Raw genomic sequence first — 19,833 nt, forward strand, 5'->3', positions numbered from 1 at the left:
TGAGGGATCTGCACTGGAGCCAGGAAATGATGCACAAGTAAGAACCAGAGCTCCCCCGAAAGGTTCAACAGCCACCTTCAGCAACAGTGAGGTCCTGCACTCCTCCAATGATCAAGATGGCTGAGTTCCCATCAGGAAAGCCAATGCAGCAAGCTTGTCCAGGAGACTGGCAGTGCACCATCTTCCCCTCTGGAGCCAGAAAGCAATACTAAGAGTGAGAATGAGAGTTCCACCAAAGTGAACCAAAGCTATTCTCAGTGCCAACAAGGTCCTGAGGTCCTCAGAGGATGAGAACAGCCAAGTTCATCAGGAAGGCCAGCATGACAAGCTCCTCTCAGAGAACCAACAGTTCTTTACAGCTTCTACCAGCTCCAACAGCCTTTCTCAGTTCCTAACAGCTTCTCTCAGCTCCCAACAACCTCCTTCTTCTCTAGTTCTGCCTCTTGTGCTGCTCGTAACAATTCTCAGGTAGGCCTCCCATACTCAGCGCCACACTTACTCAGTTTAGCTGTGGGATTATAAATTGACCAACAGTTGTCCTTCCACTACAGACTCATACAGGCAACTATGCAAGGGCTTTCCAGGCCTTCAGTCTTGAACTGACACTTTACCCTTGATGTTTCTTGCTCTAAGCTTCCCTCCCCTGAACAGCTACTGAGAACTCTCTGGCCTCTGAGCCTGTAAGCTTACCTAATATATATAAATCCACATATACATATAGATTCAGTACATCTGTAAAATGCTAACTAATATAAATCTCAGTACCAGGACTGGTTCTGTAGGAAAAGCATTGTAAGGAGAATTTCTCTAATCGGTGTAGTGGTTTTTGGCATTGGCTCCTTACTTTGATGAGGCTTAAAGTCATTATAGCTTCTCCTGATAATGTAGAAAGAATGGATAGACCATGGTGTGAACTGTTGAAAGAAATAAACATCACAGATCCATTTGATAGTCCTAATTTATTACTTGTGAGATGCAAAGATTTTATTGACTTAAGGCATTACATTTTTAAGAATTTTTGGAAGATTAAGAAATATGATGTTGGCTGGTTGTTCCTAGCATCTCTGTGCAGAGTAATGAAAGAACAGAATTAGCTCAAAGATTCAATTTCCCCAGTGCCAGACTTGCCTAAACAACCTACAGGCTCCTAAATGTGTCCTGAAGAGGAATCTTCTCTCATGTATCTGTAGGGCTGAAGTTACTGAAATCCAAGTATAAGTCATCACATGGTTAACTAAATTACAGTGCACATTTAACCCCCTGACTGGAAGGATAGCTATAGTTAAAGTGAGGCAGTAATTGGAAAAGAATGAAAACCTATAAATTGGGATCGAGATGTTTGGGAGAAACCTGATGAACCTGCAGACATTGAATTCCTAAATTCTGATATATTTATTTTACACCCCACCCTCCGTGACAGAGGTATCCCTGCCTCACCTCCTGTTGTGTTGGCATTTGCTGATCTGCCTGAGGAAACTAATTCTTTGTTACCCGTGGCAGTAATACCCTTCCCTGATGCAGTTCCCAAGCAAAACACTGCAGATGCTTCTCAGAACCTACCTTCACACCTCATTTTTGCCTCTCACTGTCTAACCAGGCTTAAATCTTAGAAGTCTAGAGGTGAGGTACGCAGCATGACCAAGTTGACATGGCAGAATGGACAATCACAGGCTGAATTGGTAAGTGTAGTTTAATTTTAATGAGCCTTCAATACCTTGTGAAAGAGCTAGGATATATTCAATGAAATAAGTGCTGCAAATGCAAATATCTACAATAGTCAAACAAATAACAAGATGAAGTGAGTTTGGCAGAGGAGACAGGGTATACTAGAGTATGCTAGAGGGCCAGCTCCACAGCCAGAAGCTCTCAGCTTTCTCGGCTGAGATTTTGGATTGTCCAGTATTATCAGTTTCGTTTATCCTTTTCCAAAAGAATATAAATATATAGGTTTGATGTAAAATATTCTGATTTTTAACATACTACATGGTCACATTCATGCTTTTCTTCAGAATAAAATCTGTTATAAATGTACCAGGACACAATCCCTGCTGTGGGAGAACTGTGAGGCTTTTGGACTAAAGATGAGATACCAAGATAACTGCGTTTTGTGAAAACTAACTGTTTGATGTGTGTCTAATACATGTTTTGCTAGCTGTGATCTCCAAAATATTACTTTACAAAGATAACTTTGTGAAAAACAGAACTAATTGGTTCTAAATAGTGACAGGAGCAGAATTAGCAATGTGCAGATTGCAGTTTTCAAGGAAGGCGACAACCACATCTCCCAGAGCACACATTCTTCAGCATCGTGACCTTGCCACTTCTTCAAGAAGTGGAACCTGTCTTCCCTCTCACTGAATGTACGCTAATCTTAGAGACTCACATGTCCAGTAGAATTTAGTGGAAATGATGCTTTGTGATTTCCAAGGCCAGGTCAGAAGGAGTGTGGCCAGTCCTGTCTTTAACTCTCAAGATGCTCCTTTCCAAACATATGCTCTTTTGAAATGTGAAACGACTGGCATGTTATTTTACCCTCTTAAAACTTAATCTTTAGGCTGAGAGAAGCTGACATCACATGGGAAGACAATGTATAGCCTCTCCAGAGAGAGAGAGAGAGTTCAGGGAGCAAGCCCAGTCTATCCAGACTAGGTGCCAGATGTGCAAGGAAACGTAATTCCAGTCACCAACCTCTTTAGTTCTTCCAGGTCGTTCAAGTCATTCCCAGTGAAGCTTCAGACATTACATCCTGAGCCCTGCTCTGACTAAATTCCTGACATCTAGATAAATTTTATGAGCCTTATAAAATGTCTTTTTATGCCACTAAACATTTGGATGGTTTGCTTGTGACAACAGCTTATAAGAAATCCATTAACTACCTAGTGGATCACAAATATAGTTTAAATATATATGTATGTAAGAATGTACTATCCAGTGTGAAAACTGGGGGTCAATGATCTGATGCAGATGCAGATGTGGATGAAGGAAAGAAGGAAAAAGAAGAGAGTGGTAAAAATACATTCTTTATTTCCAATCAGCTTCTAGGTGATTCTGATAGAGATATTTCCAACCATATTAATTTTCAAGCAGGCAACTTATAACCCTCATAGAAACTTCCCTAAAGAACTGAAGGATCCCAAGATTCATTTGTGCAAAACACAGGAACTCTGGGTGTTCTTATTATTCAATTCAGCAAGCCTTCCTTGGAAGTCTAAGAGGTACCACTCCAGCAGTCACCTTTGCTCAGAGAGTTTATTCCCACATCATACATGGCATTCAGGTGTGAAACTGGACTTCCCTCTGGGGTTCCTCATGCAGTCCAGTCTAGTCAGGGCTGAACTGCTGACTCTTGGGAAGCCCCTTTTATTTCTGGTTTTTTTTTTTGTAATTAAATGTGTTGATCTGGGGGTACATACACAAGGTATGACACTCAGCACTAAAAAAACATGGTCTCTAAATATTAATCAGAATGACAAATATAATTATACCTTTATATATTTGTCATACACAAGTAGGGATGTTAGGCAATAGCCCAACAAAGAAAAGGATTAATGAGATTTTTTTAAAGTTAAACCAAAATGTTTATATACTTACTTTCAAGAGGCTGGTCAACATTGACTAGAATTTGGGAGAGAATAAAAGTTTCAAGCCTATAACATTTGAATGATAAAATAGGAGGCCCCAAGAGCATTTCTCTCTCTCTCTCTCTCTCTCTCTCTCTCTTTCTCCTTTTGGTTTTTTCTTTAGATAATGTCACTAAGCTAACATAAAAAGGAGTAAATTTTAAAGCAATTCTACAACAATGTGGGTGGAGTTAATACTACTGTTTTTAACTAACCGTATTTCCTAACTTTATTCCATAGTCCCTAACTTCCTTTACTAAAATATATCATATTTTTCAAATATGTTTTATGGAATAGCCTAAGATAGTTACACTGATTGTTTGAAAAAATCTCTAAATCTGCAAATATGCTTTGTTTCCGTTTCATTATTTTTAAATGTTGCTTTGCTTTCATTCTTTGTATTCTTTGGTACAAAGTAAAATAATTTTGTTCTTCAATCTATCTTTATTTAATCATGACTTGATCTTGGATAAAATCAATTTATACAGACTGAAATTTTTTTCTCAGTTTTCTTCCATAAAACAAACCCCCCAAAAATTTGAAGATTTTAAAATTGACTTTAACTTACAAAAATGAATATTATAAATATTCTCCCTGTTTGCATTGCTGAAAGTACAACACAACATAAATTACAGATTAATTTCCCTTGACACCTAAGCTATGCAAATTTTTAAGTTGGAAAGTCCAGAGCAATCAATTTGCCCTGCATTTGTTTTACAGATACAGTCTCTTTTAATAGCATGGATGTCAGTTCGATAAAATTTTTCTCTGAAAGTAAAGGAAATGGACTAGGTAATCTAGTACTATGCTTCTGGTACTCAACTTATTCTGACTAACTTTGGCTTCACAGATATAAGCGTAGTTATGTTGGTGAGCTACATAAATCTCTTTCAGGTTTAAAACAACAAACATAAAACCTCAGCTAAATATAGCCTACGAAAACTTTATTTTCATATGGCCTCAATATTCTTTAGGGATGAAAGGTTATTAATATAATGTGTACCATGTATGAATAGCATTTTGAAATTGAAATTGAAGGAAATAATCTCTTTTAGTGTGAGTGGTGCAGTTTGTAACAGATTCTTTAGGAGTTCATTAATGTCACCCCCACAGTCTCTCTATATATTTTCTTCTATTTTATGGTGACTATCTTTACAATTTCATCATCAGTGACCAACAAAATCAGGGGCTATGCATGCTTGCAATGAGCACTTTCCTATTTTCACCTCACTAAATTCCACACTGCTTACCCTTAGGCACAGTAAACCACTCTTAAGTAATTATGCAATTAACAGCTAAAAAGTGGTGTTTAAAATGAGAAAGAAATATTATGGGTTGATATGTAGGGCACTAATTGCTTAGAAATACTCTGAGCCTTCCAAATGAAGCTACTACACCCATAAAATTTGAGTCCGACTCTTGTGACCGTCCCTCCCCCAACTGTATTACCCTCTTCAATTTATAATGGCAGCGACAGCCTTGGTTTCAGGCCATCGACTCCTCCTAACACAGCATTAATCCCTAGGTAATGTCCTGTGACTCAACTGCTACTGCTGAACTGTTGGCTGAACTTTTTGGGCACACACACACACACACACACACACATCGTGAACTCACATGGTCACTGAGGAGCCTGAGAAATATCAAAGCTGAGAAATATTCTGTAGAGACTTTTTTTTTGTATGAGAAGGAAAATGTCCCCAACCAGAAAGATCTCACCTAAGGCCAAGATCATTTACTACTTTGTCACTGATCAACTTTTCACACTGTTTTTATCTTTATGAATTCTTAAAATTTTCTGTTTTATTCATTATTTCCCCTAAGTTAAGTAATTTCAATTATGAAGTTATTTCTTTTTTTTTTTTTGGTTTTTTTCTCCGGTACCAGGAACCGAACTCACGACCTTGCACTTGCCAGGCAGACGCTTTTGCCACTGAGCTAAATCCCTAGCCCCCTGAAGTTATTTTTTAATACTACACTTTTTTTGTACCTGATTGTTAATTCATTTTTCCTGGGACATTTCAAATTATAAAATGACATAATTCTGAATTAATAACCAAAGTTAAGTCTCTGAAGTTATTTTAGGAAACCTAAATGTAATAATTATTCAGTATTTTATTACCTTTGGAGGGTTTTTTGCATGCTGATTTTTAGGGCACTGTAAAATTCTTTTGGACAATAAAGATTTTCAAATATTATTTGTAATGTATTCTTTACATTTTGTTTCAACCAGGAAATTAATTAGATTTAACTTCCTGTCTGTGTGCTGCATGTGTTTTTATGTATAAATACATGCACATATTTATTAATTATAAGTATTGATAATTTATAATAATATATTTTATCTTATTTATTCTTTCATTTAAGTAGACCAAAATGCAGTGTTTATTTTAATGATAAAAAGTATAAAGTTCCCTTACCTGCCCTTAAAACTATTTAGAAAAATGCAAAATCAGCTGATTTAAATTTAATAATTACCTTTTAGCTGACAAAGTGTTCGGGCGTGGGAATGGTTCTCGGCCTTGCTGAATTCTTGCCAGAATGTGTCATTCACAGGTTTTCCTTCTAAAGTAAAGCAGAGGGTTGGTGTGCAGAATTTACAGCAACATCTGTTTAGTAAGTGTAAAAAATTTTAAAATCAAAACACACCACATGGTTGTTTCTTGAGAGGTGACGTAAGGAACTGTGTGGCTCTTTCTGGGGAATTCTACTCCCTGGTGGATGACGCCAGGTGACCTGTGAGCTGTACATTTATTTTCATGAACTATATGAGCACTCACGCATGCATGGTAAAATGCTATTACTCCAGTACTAACTGGTAACTTATGATTGCATTATTTTTGGAGTATTTTCTTTTAGTATAACCAGATTTATACATAAGTTAAAGTATCCTCACCCTTCACATTCTCTGATATTTTAATATAAGTAACTCTGCAGAGAAAATATTGAATTCTGATAGTTTTCATGAAACCATAAAATCTTTGGGTGGTAGGATCATGATTTGCTGAGCTTTGTCCTCATAAAGTAAGACACAGACATACAGAGAAATGAATTGTGCCAAATGAAGAATTTGTATCTCTTCTAGTGGACTTACCAAAAATGAGTCACTCAATATATAGTGTTATATATTGATAAAAACAAGTTTTCAATAACACAACCAAAGCATACAATAGGAAAAAACAAGCACACTGTATTTTTTCTACAGTCACTATTTGCCCTCATTTTTTGCTTATGGGAAAGTCAAGGGATCATCAGGAGTTACGTTTCCAAATCGAAACCCATCGTCTTATACGCACAGACAGACAAATTTGCTCGGACGACAATCTTCATGGAAAATAACATTTTCTCTTGCTTCTTTTCATTTAATGCTATGAACTAATCAAATCATGGCTGATATTCAAAATATTTAATAAGTAGCACTTTACAGGGTGCTGACTAATGAGACAGGACGTGGTCCCGATGGCTGCCACTGCTGGAAGCGTTTCAAAACCAATAGCGGGGCAGAGACCCTTGGAAGATGCACCGCTGAGGTCAGATTGAGCTTTTCAGACTCCACTGGGAAACTGGCTTTGAAATAAAGAAATGAGGATGAGCAGAATCCAAGGCCCTGCTTAGGAAAGAAAAGGAAGAAACAGAACCACAGTTTTGGCACTGCATAAATAAACTGATTTTTGACTGAATAAACGAGATATTTTGCCACTGTGAGTGAATGGTTTATAATGTCTCAATCCCTATATCCTGTAAAGGAAGAAGATGATTTATTAACTTTCTGAAAGTTATTCATAGAATTATACATCTACTTTAGAATTAAAATACAACTCTAACCAATTGTCCTTCTTATTACTGTGGATGATATGATGACAGAACCTAAAGAGACGATCTGGTGTGTAAAATGCTGTGGAGGAGTCTTTTGTAATGAAACTGTTTTCTGCTTCTTTTTTATTTACTTCTAAATTCATACATCTGAAAAAATCTCTAACAGGTCACCTTGACCATGCACCAGCCAAGCTAAATGTGGAGAGCAGGAGGATAATCAGCCAATAAACTACCAAAGAAAATTATTCTTTTTAAATATACAAAGAAATTATCCCAAATAAATTAATGATTTCTTTGTCTAAATCATTTGAAGTTAGAATGGATCCACATTTCTTGTTTTAATTTCTTCTATAGAATTCAAAGAGAACTCATTCTTTCATTTATCACTTATTGTTGCTTTACAGCAGTAGCAGAAGAAAGGAACTTTTAAGGAAACGGAATACATAATTTACACAAAGAATCTTATGACCACTAACCAAATATTTTATTTTCAGATGTAAATCTCCAGGATGACCTAAAAGGATAAAACAACACACAGTTAAATCTAGATTTAATAAATAACATTTTAATCAAACAAACAGAAGCTAGTTTGTGTGCAGTGCCTCTCAAAGCAGAAATGAATTCTTCCTGTAACCTATAATCTTGAACTTTACTGATCCTACCTGGCAATCTTGACTTAGAAATTTCCACGCAACATAGAGACACTAATGCTCAGAAACTCTGATAAAGAAAAAAGTGAGCCATTTCTACATTAACTAAATAGTCAATGAAGAGTCTGTTTGAAATACAATCTTCCATTACTATCTGCAGGGATTGTTTCCAGCACAACTTCACTTCACAGCACCCCTGGAGATACCAAATCTTTAGATACTCAGGTCTCATAAAGAATAACAGAATATTTGCATATAATTTATACACAGGCTCCTGTAAATTTTAGATCATGTCTTAATTACTTATAATACCAAATACAGCATATTGCTTAAATGGAGATCATGCCAAGAAGAGAGTCAGTATATGTTATATAAACACAATTTTTTTCTGAATATTTCCAACTTGAAGTGGATTGAATCCACAGATACAGAACTTGTGGGTTCAGGCCAACAGGAATTCATGTTAACAAACTTAGAATGAATCATACACACTGAGAACAGCACCATGTAATCCTTAATAAAACAATAGATATAGAAAATCGCTGCTAAAGATTTCAGCTAGAAGACTAATGGGAACTTTATGGTAGATGGATCCTTGATAATATCTGAACTCACTGAGCAGTAATACCAGCATGAAAATACAGTTTATGAAGAAGTACATAGTTAGTGAAGATCTTCTTTTAAATAAATAAATAATGCATATATATATATGCACACATATATATATAATAAACATCAAACTTTCATCACATAACATCTCAAGATTTAATTAAAAACTAAACAGTTACAAAAAGCAGAGAGTGCAGAAAAACATATTTTAAAAACATAACAAGGAGCCTAGCAAAGTAGCACACGCCTGTAATCCAAGCCCTCTCAGAGACTGAGGCAGAAAGGGCAAGTTCAGCCTCAGCCTGAGCAACTTAGCAACTTAGCCAAACCCCAATCTCAAAATAAAAAAATTTAAAAAGGCTGAGGATGTAACTCAGTGTAAATACCCTGAGTTGCTCAACCTCCGATGATGGAACGGGGAAAGTTAAGGTATTCAATCCAGTTTCTTCAATAAATAAAAGAAGAAATATATAAATTAAAGGACAATATTGGATTGAGCTTGTTTGAATCCTGTCTCAAACCATTTCTGTAAAGTGCTTGAGATCATCAGAGAAATCTTCACATTGGCTGTATATCTGGTAATGTTATGTTATTTTTCTCATTTCATTTTAGGGATGTGGGATGTTTTGTTTATATATTTTTTTAAAAAGTTCTTATTTTATAATAATACAGATAAAACTTGCAATTATATTTCTGAGATCTGCTTTATTAAAAAAGTTAGTAGGGATGGGGCAGGGAGTAATAAAATGAGTAAAGGTAAAACAAGGCCTATAAGAGGTTGGCATCTGTTCAAACTTGACAATGTGATTTCATCATGAGCTCCTCCTCTACTTAGAATTGAAAACTTCCATAATGAAATGTTTTAAAACAAAATATGGCACTGTGCTGATGCTGATTTGATCATGTTAATCAATTCATGTATATATCCTGTACATAAAACTTTGTGATAGCCTAAGTATTTTCCACTATCAATATTCTGTAATCATTAAATTAAAGTCAAATTCACCCTTTTGTTAAGCTCAGGACTGTATGCAAAAACCTGCATATATATTTATTTTCTTAGCCATTTGGGGAAAAGTTGTTTTAAAATTTGTAACATACAATGCCTAGAACATCTGTTGACATGTAGCAAATGTTTCCAAAAGAAGCTATTCATACTATTACAAAGTGACATAAGCATGCAACAACATGAAATGTTATTCATTTTAGGGAATAGACATTCAAGGAACATGAATCTTCAATGTTATTGTAATAGGTTAGAATCTGAGGAGAACCTTAATCAATATGGTTGATGTTGAAAAGGATCATAATTTGTCAGCATCAGGCACTTTCACTTTAATTTATCCTCTTTCTGACCCTCCAAGTTTTGGTATTCTTTAATCTGTGGACACAACTATCACAATCTGGCAGCAGCAATTTAATTTAAGTATTTGACCTAGAATTAGTAAATTTTCTATCTGTGAATAAAATGAATCGCTACACATGTGGGGCAATAAGACTGACTAGGTTCTCCCAGAGACTGTATTTTTACTCCAATTCACTCCTAAAATGCCAGGGTTGTAGTGTAAGTAGTTAGATGTGACTAGAATACAGCTACATCTGTCTGGCAGGGAATCTAATCTATTAAACATCAAATTGCCTACTTAGGAAAGATCCATTTTCTACCCTTAACAGGAGAAAGCATTGAGTAGGAAAGGGAGCAAAAAATACAGAACACAGAATGAGCCAGGAGAGGTGCAGGGCTGTAGAAAAAAGAAAGCACTCAAGGAGAGCCTCACACCATTTACAATTTGGTCGCCAACCCATCTAAGCATTGCAAAAGCCATTTTCCTGTGTCATCAGCAGTCTGGAAATTTCTCCATACACCGACCTCCTGTCCCCGTGTATTTTTTGCTTATTAGTTAAAATCCCATTACCTTATGTAACATGTGTAAGTCACGTCCTCTGGCAACTCGATATACTGAATGTAAAGCCAGGCCTGACCTAAATAACCCAAACCTCTTTGCAAACACATTTTTGTGTGGATTAGAGGAATTCTTTAGACGATTACTAGGTCACTGATAGAAACATGTTTCAAGTAGGCTCCCACCTTAATCTGAGCCTAGTTTAAATATATTTCTTCTTCTGAAAAATTTAATTTTCAAATCCCTCTCTACAGGAATTTTACAACACAGGATTCCCATGCATCAGCATAAATGGAGCAGTGGTGGCAGAGCAGTGCACACCTAGACGTTTATACGACACTGGAGAAAAGACTTTGGCAGGAAAACCATTAAAATACACACATTCAACATTATGGAACTAAGAGAAATTTTACAAAGTAAATTTGACTTACTTTTTCTTTCTCAGTTTTCCATTCTCAAAATTAGAAACTTCCTGTAAAATGAAACCATTCCAAGAAATCAGAGAACATTGAAGTATCATTTATCCATGAGTACAATTATTTTCTGCCATGCATCTTAGAATCTTGACTCACTTTTTTGTTCATGTTATTTTTCCTCCTTTTATATTTGTAACTTTGAAAAACATAGAGTATAGTTTGTTTGTTTGTTTGTTTGTTTGTTTTTATTAACTGGAGCTTATACCTTATAGTAAGCCCTGGCCAACTGAAAAACAAAAAAGTCTTTTAAATGAAAACACGTAATTAAATCCCCACAATTCCAACCCAACAAAACCAAGGGGAGAGATGCATACAGACAGTGTTAATAACACTGCATAGTACCTTCTTTCCTCCCTTGTGTTTCTAGGGATCAAACCAGGTCTTTGTATATGCTTAGCAAAGACTCTACCATGCTATTGAGCTACTGAGCTATTTATATCCAGCCCAGTATATTCTTTTGAGAAAGAGGGAAAGTAGTTTACCACAATATCCTAAGGATGTAGAAATGCATCTTGATTCATATGACCTTTTCATTCAAAGAAACTAAGTAAGTATTGTATAAAATCTTTTATGCTTTTGGGAGAAGAATGCATTGCCACAGATTTTAGCATTCTTGACAGAGCTTTAAGAATACCTAGGATTTTCTATTGCTCATCCTTTCCTTTGTTAGAGAAAAAAATGTACCAAACATCTACTATTATATATATTACCACATGTGATAGGCAACAGATCACGTTCTAGGAAGGTTTCTTTGTTTTGGCATGGTTGGAATTCATGTACTAATAAAAACTGGGACCATATTCTACTAACATTGCATCTGGAGGGGAAAATCACAGAGATATAGAGGCTTGGAGGAATGGTGAATGGAATTCAGAAAAAAGAAAGTTGTTTCTATGAGTATTACTCAAATGTTTAATCAGCCACTCTGTACATAATCAAATCCAACATAGCATTTCCCTGCATAGTGATCTACATAGTGACTAAGGAAACCAATACCCTAGCCCTTATTTTGTTTCATAACATGGTTTAATTGTCACAAGACATTTGAAGTTTATATTTTCCCACATTTTGTGCAGAGCTATACTGAAAGCACATATGCTGAAATAATCAGTCCTGAAACTTGGGGAAGAAGTCTTAACAAGTTTGAAATGTCACCCACAGGGGGATACATCACTGGGGGACAGGATGTAAAAGATGTAGGAGTCACAAAACAAGCCTTGTGGTAAGCAAGGACTTTGAGGAGCTCGTGGTCAGATTCAATACTTCTCCCATTCTCTAAGCTATTCTGTGCTCATGAATCCTAAAAGAACCCAAACTCTTTCTAAGGTCTTCTATGAAATTCTTTATGTCTTGGTCCAGATAGCCCAAACCTCAGTTTAGCAACTAATTGTAGGCAAGTTTAACCAGCTTTGCAAAGGTCCTCAGGAAGTGAGCATGGCCATCTTTCTTTGTAGAAATGTTTTCTTGTCACACATTTGTAACTTACTCAGAAGGATCAAGTTCTATATTCAGGGATCAAGTTCTATACTCACTCAAGGAACAAGTTCTATACTCACACCATCTACACAATCTGGGACAAATTTGCCTTATTTAGCAGAATCTATTATCTTAAACTTCATTAATTTGTCATATAGATTCAAATAGATCTACTGAGATCATAAATCTTGCACTCTACAAAATGAATGCTACCTTTTGTGAAAATGGAGAAGAGTCTAATAGTCTAGAGTTACCCAGTAGAAAAGGGAGATTTGCAGTAAGGAAAGTAGGAAGCAGTAGATACCCTTTTGTATTTTTAATCATTTGAATCAGAACACTTTTGAATCTACTTATCTTCTGGTTATATCAGTATTTCATTGTCTTTGCTATTAAACAACTTAATTCTGGGCATTTCACAAAACTCATGCCGTTGAGCCTGGAGTGTTGGAACTGAACAAGGTAACTTCTTGTGCTTCAATTTGGCAAAAGCTTCATTCAGGTTAGTTCTTAGAGTTGGATGCTGAACACACTAAACAAGTTAAATATTTTTGATGGCTGATTGTGATAAAAGGGACACAATCAGCTTCTGGACTGAGTTTTGAGAGCACCTGGAACAAGACTGAAATAATTTCAAGGGACAGTGGGTGAGATTTTAGGACATCTACTGTCATGTCCTCTAGAAAATACCCAGTTGTTTCCATTTTTACTGCGAATTGGGGCCATTCAGTTTTTTCCTTGTAGCAGCTCAGTTTAGGTTTGGTTATCTTTGCTTAAAGAATTTTCTTTTAATGAAGACTCTGGGAAAAAACTGAATTTAAACTTCTTTGGACTTCCTACACAGATAAAAGCACTAGCACACTTCTCCTAAGGCACACTGCTTCCTGCAGGGTAAGGAGAGGCAAGCACATTAAACACAGGTCTGAAGTGATGATATGAGGAAAAAGGATTGCTTAAAGGAGGGAACATCTGCTTAATTAGAATAATAGATCTGTTCCCTGAGCACTGTCTAGTTGTAGATTACTACTGGACCTCTGGAATTTTTAGTACTGCTTCTGCCAGACTCAAAACAGCTGTAGAGAATGTAAACTGCTTTCCATCCTGACTTGTGCTTACATAAGCAGACTGTCACGTACTTCAGAGTTCAGACCCTGTGTTCTTTATTCCTGCAGGGACAACCCAAAGAGAGACTACATACAGCTTTATTTTTAGAACTACAGCTGTGTGTGTGTGTGTGTGTGTGTGTGTGTGTGTGTGCGCGCGTGTCTGTGTATCTTTGTGTCTGTGTTCTTGTTATGCTCTGAATTCCAAAAAGAAGACTTCATTTTAGAAAGTTAGTGAAATTATTCTATTTAGTCCATAGATTTGACATTTACCACAAATACCAAGTAAAACTTATTCCTATTAGCTTTCATTTAACTAAGTCAAGCATTAATGATTGATCTTACCTTTCATTTGCCTGGGAATGTGTGACTTAATCTAATTTTCTTTTAAAGAGAGAAGTAAGTGAGAAACAAACAAACAAACAAAATAGAACAGTGGCAGCATGCCAGTATCACAAACATAAACAAATCAAAGCGAGAACATTTAAAGTGATACAGGGTCTCAAGACAAAATATTAGGAATTAAAAGTAGTTGATACATTACACATCTCTATCCTCAACTATGTTACTCAGATTACCAGATGTAAGAATGGAAGATTGCTCAAACCATTAAAGAGAATAAGAATTATTAGATAAAGCATTAGAGATAATACAGAGTTTCATTAGACAAGATGGTAGGAGTTCACCATTGTAATTCCATTGCATATTGTTACCTTCAAATCAGTTGCTCAGATTACCAGATATAAGCATGCAAAATCGATCAGAACATAAAAAATTGTAAGAGTTAACTGTTCATTTCCATACACTATCAGACATCAGCAATACAATTATCATAGCTATTCATATATATATATTTATATTTTGCCTTCTTTCTTTTTTCTTTTTTCCCCCATCCCAGTCATCCCTTCCTTTGAGCAATTTCTTTCCCTTTCGTATCATCTATTGTACATTTTGAGTTTTACCTAGGCTTTCAGGTTCCTACACCAAGGAGACAATATGTTTACACATATGGGTCCAATTTATTTCACTCATGAGTATGGTCTCTAGTTGCATCCATTTACCTACAAAAGCCTCAAGTCTATCTTTTTAAATAGCCGAGTAATACTCCATTGTATAAAAATACCACAACTTTTTTCTCCATTCCTCAGTGGCATCTGGGTTGTTTCCAAGATTTAGCTATAACAAATTGTGCTGCTATAAACATAGGTGCACATATATCGCTGTGGTATGATGCTTTAATTCTTCTGGGAAAATACACAGAAGGGGAACAGCTGTGTTAAATGGGACTTCTAATCCTAGTTTTGTGAGGAATCTCCAAATTGATTTCCACAGTGGTTTCAACAATCTACACTCCCACCAGCAGTGGAGTAGGGTGCCTTTCCCCCAACAGCCTCTCCAGCATTTGTTATTTTTTTATTTCTTGATGATAGCCATTCTTTGCAGGGTGAGATGGAATCTCAGTGTTGTTTTAATTTGCATTTCTCAAATGACTATTGATATTGAACATTTTTTCATGTATTTATTCACCATTAGTATCTCTTCATTTGAGAAGTGTATATTAAATATTAAAACAGTAACACTAAATTTATTAGAAGAGAAAGTAGGTAAAAATCTTGACAACATTGAGGTAGGCAGAGAGTTCATGAACAAAAAGCAAAGTGCACAAGAAATAATTCAAACAATCAACAACTGGGATTTCATCTTATTGAAAAGCTTTGCACATCTAAAGAAATCACCAATAAAATAAAAAGAAAACCCATACATTGGGAAAAAATTTTAGCCAACTGCCCCTGAGACAAAGGATTTCTAACTAGGACATATAAAGAATTAAAAAAAAATCAGGCCCCAGAAATTCAAAAGCTTAATTTAATTATTACTCCTGAAAATTGTTAGGGACACAAAAAATAAACCATAGGCAAACTATCAGTGAATCAGTAGAAATTTAAAAATATGCCCCACATATGCTTTTCACAAAGTGAATGAGAGTAAACTCCAGGAGAAAAGTATTTCCATGTAACTATGAAAATAGGTCAAATTTAAAAATATATATAGACTAGAAGAGAAGATGCTACTTTAAAGAAGAGCTACATTTTACATTTCAAATGTTATCTTTCTATGTTCATGCAGTCATTACAAATTACTGCCCTTTAGGTCTGAGTCGAATACATGCTTGTTTCTTGCATTATTGGGTTATAAACCTTACTTTCAAATTACAAAGCTAAAGGAAAAATGAAGAGACTACCAAGAATTGTGTAGCTTAATGGAACTGTAAAAGGCATATCTGCACAAGAGAAAAATGATTGACAGTAATGTGCACATTAATGGTGAATTTTTAAGCCTGTAAAGCTGATGTGATCTGGCCTTTGATTTGAAAATGAGTAAACTGAGGCCCAAAATGGTAAACTGACTTTTCCAGGGTCAAGTACATGTTGCCTTCTTCTTTATTCTAACGTATTTCTTTGGAACTGCACGGTTCATTCATTCCTAAGTTTACAAAACACTTATTGAGCATCTAACTATACACCAGACACTATTGTAAAGGAGAAAATATTTCTTTTTGTGTGAAAGGTTCATGGTTGACATCCCTTTGACTAAAGACAGATCAGTAAGATAAAAGTGTTCATACTTCTTTAATAAAAATTTTATGAGGCATGGAAGGTTAGAAATGAAGACCCAAAGACCCAGGCAAATCTGTGTATTTTTATAGACAGATATGAAGAAGTATAACGGGAGAGCAGAAGGGTATGATATAATAGTTGTAAACTTGTGGGAACTTAGCAAGACCTGTTTGTTCAGATCGTTCTTGGCTTCTTTCTGGGACATTTATTCCCTCCAGATCCTGTGAGGGCCTTCAAGGGAGTGGTGAAAGAGAAGTACAGGGAGTGACCTTCCTAGGTTTTATGGCCTGTGTCGGGGAAGAAGGAGTGCGTGAAATTTTAATTCGCATGGCCTGTGTCAATGAAGACAAGCACAAGTGTAATTCCAGTTTCCAGGGCACACTTCAGGAAAGACAGGAGGTTACAGAAAATTCCTGCTTCCATTTTTCTTCTTAATTTCCTTCAGTTTCAAACACCTGGCACCCAACGCACTGTATTTTGAGACAGTGATTACTCAACCCATTACTGCTTTGTATGCCAAGAAACAAATTTTTTTTTCAAATAATCTTTCACTCAGTTACCTACTGTTGATGACTACTAATTTCAGGATCCTCCCAGATTTCACCTTAACTTGAATATTAAATAAACCTGAATAAAATCCTTGATGATGCCAAGTAAATTGAATATACTAAAGAATGATGTTATTTCTCATTAGATGAATTTTTCATTAAAAGTTACATTGAATTTTGATGCAAGGTAAGAGTTAGACATAAATGTAAACACATGTACATGTATACCTACATATAAATTTCCATTATAATAAGTAAATTATTTCTATTTTGTTCAATTTATTCCCTTGCAATAATGAAGATTATTCCTTTGCACAACTAAAATAGTTCTACTAATATTAAAATAAAGTAATTCCAAGAATACTACAGCCAAACTGACTGTTTCTGTACCTTTATTTATTATATATGCTTCAAGAAAAAGTTCCTATAGATGTTCAGAAAATACCTGAGTGTGAATAGAAGTTTCTTTATTCATTCATTCACTTATTTATTTAAAGGATCAGACCCAGGGTGCTGTAGATGCTAGGGAAGTGCTCTACCCTTGAGCTACATCCTCAGCCCATTTTCAAAATTTTAATGCACATCTAGCAAAGATGAAGGTTGTAGGTTTTGCAGTGCCCTTAAAGCCACTGGGGCAATGAAAAAGTAAACACATTAAGCTATTAGCTCTTGTCTGAAAACAGGGAGAAATGTGTGTCACTTAGGACAGATGGTCACAAATATAAGGCATCCTATCACCCATGAACTCGGCTTTCTTGCCTCGGTGCAATTGTGTGGAGAAAATGCCACAGAGCAAAAGTCTCAAGTTATAGAAAAGAGCACACAACAAAGAAAAATGTTAGTAAATGGGCACAGTCTGAGTCTTATTGTTTAAATTAAGTTACTAGGAAAAAGCAAGGCTTTTTTCAAAAATTTCTGAATTTATTTTTCAAATAATAATGGCAGAACACAAGTTCACCCCTAACAGCCCTTAGTCATAATTCATTTAATCCCCCCAAAAATCCTGTGTAGTTGATACTATTACAATTTTCTTCAACTTACAGATGAGTCAACTGAGGCCTAGAGCTGTCCAAATTCTGTCTCAAGACATATAACTGGTAAGTGATAAAGCTGAAGTTTGTATGCATGGTGTCTTCATGGCAGTGTGATACAGCTTCTATGCTTGACTGCAAAGATGCAAAATTCACCTGTCATCTAGATCAGAAATTTCACAAATAAGCACGATTGTCCAGAAGGGAGATCAGCTACAAAAAATGCAGAGAAAATGTAATACCATAAGTCATTATTAAACAAACAACTCAGACAACACATTTTTCTTGAAAGGCTAATAAGAATAATTTAGTACTATTTGGAGACTAGTGTGTAGACCAAAATTTAATGTGCTCTGGAAATATCAATCATTTGGGGAGTGCTACGATCATCATCAAAAATTGCTTGTTCCTAATTCTATAGGCTCTTCAGAAGCCAGTGAGTTTAAGTGAGTCTGCACATTGGAGCCCCTCCCCGCCAATATATTACTGTAATATTGTCATGATTCTCAGAGAAAACAGATTTCATCCTCCCATGAGAATGAAACAAAGAAAAAGTAACAGTCAGTTCCTCTTAATGGGAGAAGTAGCCTTTTCTGCCAGCCTGTAGAGCTTCTGTCTGGTGATAACAGCTCTGGAGAGCTAATGAATTCTGATGTTTCTAAGAGGGTGATGTACAGTATCCACACGGAGCCCCTCATCTCAGGGCAAATCATACAGCTTGTAGTGCCAGGAAAATGCACAGCAACCATTTCTAATCCATCAGGGACAGAGTTTGTAAATTGCATATGAACTTTGCCATTCGTCTACCACTGTGCTAAGTGAGCTGTCTATCAATCCCAAAGTAACAAACTCTTCTCTTAGCACTATAAATATCCAGGATGGTGAGACAGGTTTCCTAGGGGATGATTATTAGCATTGAAAAAGTTCCTTCCTTTTCAAAAAGATTGCCTTCCTGATTTCTTGAAACAACTATTTTAAATAGCCTTGAACATGTTCTAATTTATGAAATCAAGTTTACACTAGATTTCAGAAAGATAAGAAAAATTGTTTATTACATTTCATGTTCCTTGTCACTTATATCATTATTTTATTTAATCCTCATAGCTACCATGTGAATAGAGCAAGCCAAAGAAATACACAAGAGGTATGATTGGGAAGAGGATGGTAAAATGCCAGTTGAAAGCATCAAAGCAGCACTCCAAAGTCTGGCTTGCTCCTCTCTACCTGCTATTAAACTTGGCAAGAACCAAAGCCTCTCAGGGCCATATCTTGCTTTCACATCTGTAGAACGAAGCTTGATGAAGAGGAACTTTAAAGTCCCTCTCAGTAAAAACAATCCACACTTCCTGTTCTACCCAAAGTCAGTAGGGATGACAAAAGCTTTTAAGAGAAAATTAAAGTGGGAATGGGCTTTTGTGCTTTACAGCTTTTTCTTTAAAGCATGATTAAAGAGACAGCTATGGCTTTCATTAGATTCAATTAGAACTTGTATCATAAGCCTAGGAAATAAAAAAAAGAAGATGGGGCATAATTAACCTTACTCTATTGATTTCCTTTTATTTTAACATGTTTCTATTTATAAGATAAAACTAATTAAATCCACCAAAAATGTTCATATATGAACTGGTGACAGAAGAATAACTGTATGTGATCACACAGATGCAATGGAAAAAATTAAAAATGAAAGAAAAGTGTGGTCTTTTTAATGAATGCAATCTACGTTTTATATGTCAGCTTGTGGTGAGTCACTGTACAATCTAGAAATCCAGAAAAGAGTTACATGCACTATTTTGACGCTGACTCCTCTTGTTGATAGTTTAATGAAGACCTGGATGATGGGATGCCATTGTTAATCTCATTTTCTTCTTCAGTATCTCTGTTATTAATAGCTATGTCAATGCTGATGCTGATATGGAGATGGAACAGAAAACTCCCAACTGTAATAGTTTGGAGTCAAGTAAAAAAATGCAGTTAAGTGGTTACAA

At 35.7% G+C, this 19,833-nt stretch overlaps 1 protein-coding gene across 1 annotated transcript in view; it reads right to left on the reverse strand.

The window, feature by feature from the left end:
* LOC106146920 (putative uncharacterized protein ENSP00000383407) overlaps positions 1–11,119 on the reverse strand; it is a 24,307-nt gene extending 13,188 nt beyond the window's left edge. Inside the window, exons 1-3 of the mRNA XM_013505892.1 lie at positions 11,031–11,119; positions 7,913–7,950; positions 6,099–6,185 (exon numbers count right to left, since the gene is read on the reverse strand). Coding sequence (XP_013361346.1) covers positions 6,099–6,185; positions 7,913–7,950; positions 11,031–11,119 — 214 coding nt within the window. The remainder of the gene's footprint in view (positions 1–6,098; positions 6,186–7,912; positions 7,951–11,030) is intronic.
* Between the last annotated feature and the right edge of the window lie 8,714 nt (positions 11,120–19,833).

Source organism: Chinchilla lanigera, unplaced genomic scaffold, assembly GCF_000276665.1.
Source record: "Chinchilla lanigera isolate Chin_1 unplaced genomic scaffold, ChiLan1.0 scaffold00006, whole genome shotgun sequence".
In the NCBI taxonomy this organism is placed as follows: domain Eukaryota; kingdom Metazoa; phylum Chordata; class Mammalia; order Rodentia; family Chinchillidae; genus Chinchilla; species Chinchilla lanigera.